This window comes from Hyperoodon ampullatus (assembly GCF_949752795.1).
Source record: "Hyperoodon ampullatus genome assembly, chromosome: 11".
In the NCBI taxonomy this organism is placed as follows: domain Eukaryota; kingdom Metazoa; phylum Chordata; class Mammalia; order Artiodactyla; family Ziphiidae; genus Hyperoodon; species Hyperoodon ampullatus.
This window is the reverse complement of record NC_136924.1, coordinates 45059977-45066157: the sequence shown is the minus strand read 5'-3', so window position 1 is coordinate 45066157 and position 6181 is coordinate 45059977. Positions and strand designations below refer to the sequence as shown.

General features: G+C 64.9%; 1 protein-coding gene across 2 annotated transcripts in view; it reads left to right on the top strand.

Moving 5' to 3' along the window:
• Positions 1–453: 453 nt before the first annotated feature.
• Positions 454–6181, top strand: part of SBF1 (SET binding factor 1) — a 28645-nt gene continuing 22917 nt past the window's right edge. For both annotated transcript variants that reach the window (XM_079714805.1, XM_079714804.1), the window contains exon 1: positions 454–609. In XM_079714805.1, the coding sequence (XP_079570931.1) occupies positions 555–609 (55 nt within the window). In that variant the 5' untranslated portion in view covers positions 454–554. The remainder of the gene's footprint in view (positions 610–6181) is intronic.

Below are 6181 nucleotides of genomic sequence, written 5' to 3'. Positions count from 1 at the left end.
CCCCCCTATCACCAGGCTGGCAGCCCCAGGGGATGGCTTAGGGCCCCAGTTTGGGAGACCTGTGGGTAGGGCCAGGCCTTCCGGCCTTCCTGCAGACTGACAGCGCTGGGGGAGAGAGCCCCGGGAGCCGCGCGGACCCCAGACAGAGCTCCCAGAGGCTGAGCCCGACCCCTCTCCGCCCTGCGTGGGAGCCGCGACGGCGAGGCGCGCTCTGACCCGGCCCGCGCATGCCGCTGACCCGCCCGAGCCTCCGTCGCTGTCACCGCTTGAGGGTGGTGAGCGGCTGAATCCCGGCCCCGGGAACCGAGCCCGCGCCGCTGGTCCAATGAGGGAGCTTCGCTCCGGACCCCGCCCACAGGGGGGCGGGGCGAGGCAGCGCAGGCGCACGGCGCGGCCGGGCGGGCCGGCTGGCTGGGAAGATGGCGGCTGGAGCCCTGGCCGCCGCCGTGGAGCGGGCCCGAGGCGTCCCGGGTGCGCGGGCCAGGGCCGGGGCCGGGCCATGAGAGCGCCGTCCTCGCGTCCCCGAGCCGCGGAGCCCGCCCGCGCCTCTCGCCATGGCGCGGCTCGCGGACTACTTCGTGCTGGTGGCGTTCGGGCCGCACCCGCGCGGTGAGTGCCGGCGCGCGGCCGAGGGCTGAGGGCCGGGGACCGGGAGCCGGGAAGGGTCAGCCGGGGCGGCGGGGCAGCCCCAGGGTCAGCCGGGCACCTGCCGCCCTGGTTCGGGGTCCGGGGTCGGGGGTCACGGAGGGCCGACCTCCCCGAGGTGGGCAGCGCGGCGAGACGGGGCGGGCCGAGATTGCCCACCCCAGTCAGCGCAGAACCGGGCCGACAGCGCCTCGGCGTCGCCCCGGAGGTGGGAGGGCCCTGGGGCGGCTCGGCCTCCCGACTCCCAGTTGGGTGGGATGGGCTCTCTCAGCCTTGGCGGACTGCCGGGCGGCTCTGCTTCCAGGGGCACGGAACGCTCACTTGCAAGCCCCTCCTCTGACCCCCAGTGCCTCTGGTCTGGAGCCTCCGGCCCCTGTGCCGTGTCTCAGGTACAGGAGGCTGGGGAGCATGCAGAAAAGGGGTGGGATTCAGGGACTACTGCTCGAAGAGGTGGTGTTTGAGTTGGAACTCGGAGGACTTCAGGAGGAGCTGTGGAGAGGAGAGAGGAGTGTTCCTGGAGGAGCGCCTGCCGACTTCACGCCTGCAGCCAAGCCCTGGGTGGGAGAGTGGTGTGGTGACTGGTGCCGATGGCCAGGATGTCCGTGTCTAGGGTCAGCGCCCGTGTCTATGAGAGCCCTTCAGCCCAGGGGGTAGGAGAAAACAGCCTGACAGTGACATCAGCAACAGCCGTGGAGACAGCGGCGTTGGGGTGTACACTCAGCGTGCCAGGCCCTGCACAGCCCTTTGTGTGCGTGATCTCACTTCTTCCTCCCAGCAGCCCACCGAGGTTTTCTGTCATTGCCCCCATGTGTAGAGTGTAGTCAGGGCAGAGAGATTGAGTGCCTGGTCTGAGCCCCCAGAGGGGCTGGGACTCGCACCCAGGCTACCCCAGAGCTAAGCTGGGGTCTCAGATCCTAAACTGCAGGAGGGCACGCGTGTCATTGGTGGGGTGGGGTGGCTGTGTGGTCAGTCTGGGGCTGAACCTTGAGCCTGAGAGTGGGGTCGAGACCCCCAGTCTACCCTGCTTCTTGTCACCCCAGCTGCCTCTGTCACCATCCAGGACCTGGACTTGCGCTCCTCTTTGCTTTTCTTCTTGCTGAGCCTGTACCTGCTGGACTCCACACTCTCCAGACCCTCCTCATGCCCTTTCTCTCAACACTCACTCCTCCTCTCCGCTCCTCCTGTCGTATCCATCCCGACACCCTCAGTCATGAGCATGTCTCTCCCTTCAGGGAGGGTGTTCTTGTGGGCAAGGACCAGTTGTCCTCGTCCTGCAGTCTGCACGTGGCAGGCTCACCGTCAGTGTTGAACAGGCCCAGAGGGAGAGCCGTCTGCTCCAGGGCATGTGAAGAGGGGGCAGTGAGGAGGACATGCCAACTGCAGCAGCAGGGTGCACTGGATCCAGGGAGACAAGGCTGGCCAAGGTGCTGCCCCAGCGTGAGGGCCCCCAGGCTGCGTGCCAGGGCAGGGGCTGCATGAGCAGAGTGAGCTTGGAGGCTGAGGACGCTGAGGGCAGTGTGGGAGGCATGCTGATGGTGGTGGCAGCTGGAGTGAATGTGAGGGAGGTGAGAGGAGGCATGGGTGGGCTCCGTGACAAGCTGGCTGGAGCCACACGGGCGGTGGGCACCCCAGGTGTGTGTGGCCTCTGAGCAGAGCAGGGGAGAAGGCTGGCGGCCACAGTGCCTGCTCACCCCACCTGCTCACCCCAAGTGACTGGAAGGAGTGATTCTCAAGGTGTCCTCTTCAGTAGGGCTGGGGGGCCATGGAGCCCCCTAACCACTGTCTTCCGGGGTTGGAGCTGGTCAGCTGCTGGCTGGCTACCCAGCCTCAGGGCCTCCCTTGGCATGACTGGTCCATCCCTGTGAGAAACAAGCCCACGAGCTGGAATCGTGGCTGTGGGACTGAGGGCAGAGCGAGGTGGTGGGGAAGTCTGAAGCAGAGGAGCACCGCACGAGGCTCAGTGGTCCCTGCTTTGCCGTGTGATACCTCTGTGACCTTGGACCAGTCTTTCGGCCCTCCGCACCTCACCTTCCTCCTCTGGGGGTAGGGTGAGTGACACAGACCTCCCAGGCTGCTGTGAGCACAAGGTGGACATACACACATGGGGCTGTTCACACAGAGGCTCCAGGAGGTGATGGGTGTCTTGTTAATGCTGAGCAGCCAGTGTGTGGACACCACTTGGCACAGACAGTGGGCACCCGTGCGTGCTGGCAAGCCTAGGACACTAGGGCAAGACATAGGGTCTTTAGGGTTCAGTGGAGAGTGCAAGAGTGGTAGAAGGCTTGTCCTTGGCCTGGATCTGGACATCCTGTCTGGAGCTTCTGGATGCTGAGTCCCAGAGTCCTAACTGAGGAAGTACCCTGGTTTCACGGTTACTACCTGGCAGACCGCTCCAGGCAGGAGGGCAGGGAGGAGCTTGGGTGGTTCCCTTTCATTCATCTCAGAAGGTGTAGGCTCCTCCCTTGGTGAGCTGGGGGAGCTCCTTCACTAGGGACATGGGTTTAGCCTGTATTGCACCCTGGCCCAGCCCTGGGGACATCGTGGGGGCCAGAGAGACTGCCTTGCCCAGTTCCTGGCCTGGGAGTGCCCTGATGGTGGTCAGCTGATCTTACACCGTGTGACCAGTGCCAGAGTGTGTCTTTGATCTGACCAGATGGCCGAGTGCATATCTGCCAGGGAGGAGGGGCTGGACCCCTCTTCTGGTGCTGGGGTTTCCACCCCCAAACATCTGAGAAGAAGACTTTCCATCCCTGGCCTGGCCTCTTTTGGTCCTGACCATGTTGAGCTGGCCACATTCCTCAGCCGCATCTACTCTCCCCACCCAAGTTCCTGCCCTCTCTCTGGAGCAGGTTGGGGCTGTTTGGGATGGCCTTGGCTGGCTCCCAGCCCCACCCTGGGAGCCCAAGGGTCCAAGTCCTTGGGTCAGAGCCAGTCGGGTCTGACCGGGGAGGTTGGAGAGGTTGCAGCCCCTCTGCACTTGTCGTGTGTTGAGGTTTGTGTTGAGGTGGGAGGTTGAGTTTGCAGCAGGACGGTGCCATCCTTCCTACGGGCCCGGCCCAGCTAGTCTCAGGGCGTGTGTGCTGGGTGTGGGGAGGGGCGGGCAGAGGAGGCTGCCATCCTCCCTCTCCTCTGCCCACAGCACATGCTGGCCTGGGCCGGCCCAGGCATCGGAGCCTGGCACTGGTGACGGCGTTGCCAGCAGATGACGGACGTGAGCTCTGTGTTCCCCGCCCTGGGGCTGGCTGTGGGGACACAGCTCTTGTCCCCGTCTGTGTCTCAGGGGACCTCTGTGCCCTTCCTCCTAGGGCCCCCCCGAGTCCCGCCCTGTGACGCACGGCTGTGCTGGTTGGATTTGTCCTGTCACCATGGGGTGGAGGTGTCCTCTCTCTTGTCTACCCCAAGGTGGGGCACCTCTGGTGGGGCAGGGGACTCAGCTGCTGTAGGTCCCCTTCACGGCCTCAAGAGCTCTACTGGGTGGAGGACACTGGGAGATGTGGCAGAGCCCTACCCCCACCCCCAGGATTCAGGCCAGCAGCCAGATTGCAGCCCGGCCCCTGTTGGCACAGAGCTGAGGCATGGGCTGGGGTCTCTGAGAAGGGTGAGGGAGTCAGGACACATCCACGGTGCGCCCTTCCAGGGAGGGCCGGCGAGCGCTGGTGTGCCTTGGGGCTCCGGAAGCTGCCCTGGACTTCCTACTGAGGAACCTGTTTGCCTATGGGGTGTGAGCGGGGCTGACCGTGGGGGGAGGGTGGTGCAGCGGTTGTCTGTGATCAGCAAGCCCTAATTAGGCCGAGGGCTGTGCAGCGCTGGACGCGGAGATGTAGCTTCTTGCTCATGGAGCTCCTGTCTGGCTCAGCTGGCCAACAGGTGCACCAGGAATCCCAGAAGGCTTTGGCAGAGGGTGGGAGGTTCTTGGGGTCCCACTGCAGGCCCCATACTTGGGCAGGGTGCAGAGAGCTGGCTAGAGGAGGTGACGCTCTTTGGGCTGAGACCTGAGGGCCAAGTTTGGGACCATGATGGCCCAGAGGAGGAGCTGGCGGGGGGTTGCTCACCTGCCTAGTGCCCTCCCCCCACCCCAACCCTGTAGGTGGCCTGGACACCTCCAGGAAAGCCTGCGCTCAGTTCTTTGGAGGGTGGAGCCCTGCACGTGGGAGTAGACGTTCCACACGATGAATGGGGTAGGGAGGGTGGGCAGTGGCCAGTGGCTAGCCACTCTGCCCACTTCTCTGGGGAGAGGCTGTGGAGAGCAGCCCCCTGAAGGCCACCTGCCCACTGGCTTTGGGAGGGAGATGGGGCAGAGGCTACCGTCCCCATCCACACACACCCCCTTCCTTCCTCCTGCTGCTGCCTCGTGGCAAGGACTGGGTGAGCCCTGGGTGCCAGCCAGGGCTGAGCCCAGATGGTGGTTTGGGGCTGCACACAAGTTGGCCCTGGGGGAGGAGCCACAGTTCAGGGTGAGCCAGCCTGGGCCTGTTGAGGGGGGCCCTTGGGAGTGGGCCTGGATGGACCCTGGGGGCTTCGTGTGTGTGTGTGTGTGTGTGTGTGTGTGTGTGTGTGTGTGTGTGTGTGTAGGTAGGTGAGGCACCAGCAGACACCTGTCCTCCCCCACCCTGTCTTGTCTGCCACCTCCTCTCAGTGTCAGTGTGGGAGGGGGAGGGGAGCAGGAAGCTGAGGTTTGGTGAGTCAGAGGCGCAGCCCCTCACTACCCCTGCTCCCCCAGCCAGCAGCAACCTGCCTGCTGCCGGCCTTTTTGGCATTGCCTCCGTGATCCTGGAGGGTGGCGGGTTCCTAAGATTGCAGCCCAGCTTCTCTGCCTCTGGGGGCCTGGGGAGTGTGTGCTCTTGGGCTGCTGTGGTCTGTTTGCCAGTGCCCTTGGGTCCAGGCCTGTGCCCAGGCCCCCTGCTTGGTCTGAGGCTCCTGTGCCCACTCAGGTCACAGGTGGACCAGACAGGCTGGACGTGGGGCTGCATCTCACAGGTCCTCAGAGGCTGCACACGGTGGCTTTCTGGGCCTTCCCTATGCGCCGCTGCTCTTCTGCTGGTGTGGGCAGCAGTGTTGAGGCTGGTCTGAGCGGAGGGCTGGACCTGCTTGTCGAGTGTGGGAGGTGAAGGTGGAGAGCTCTTGTCTTTCCTGCTTCAAGCTGCTGCCACGCTGGGTGGGAGCTGGGGGCAGAGCAGGGACCCGCGTCCTTCGTCCACGACGCCCGGGCGAGTGCTTCCCCGCCTTGACCCTCGTCATGCCTCCAGGTTTGTCTCCACAAAGGGTGGGCAAGAGGCAGGGGCCTCCAGCTGGCCCTGCCAGTGTGGACTGGACCTGGGAGCACTGCCCTGGGCATGAAGTGGGGGAAGCAGACCCGAGGGGGCTTAGCGGACCAAGTGGTTTCGGGAGTGGAGGGGGGTCTCTGGGGAACACATGGGGAGCTAGCAGGCTGGGTGCAGGGACATGCCCTTCTCCCTGGTCTAGAGGACCCTCAGGGCTGCACATGGCGACCTGGTCTGTGGCTGTGTGCAAGGTGGCCTTTGCAGGCAGGGAGCAG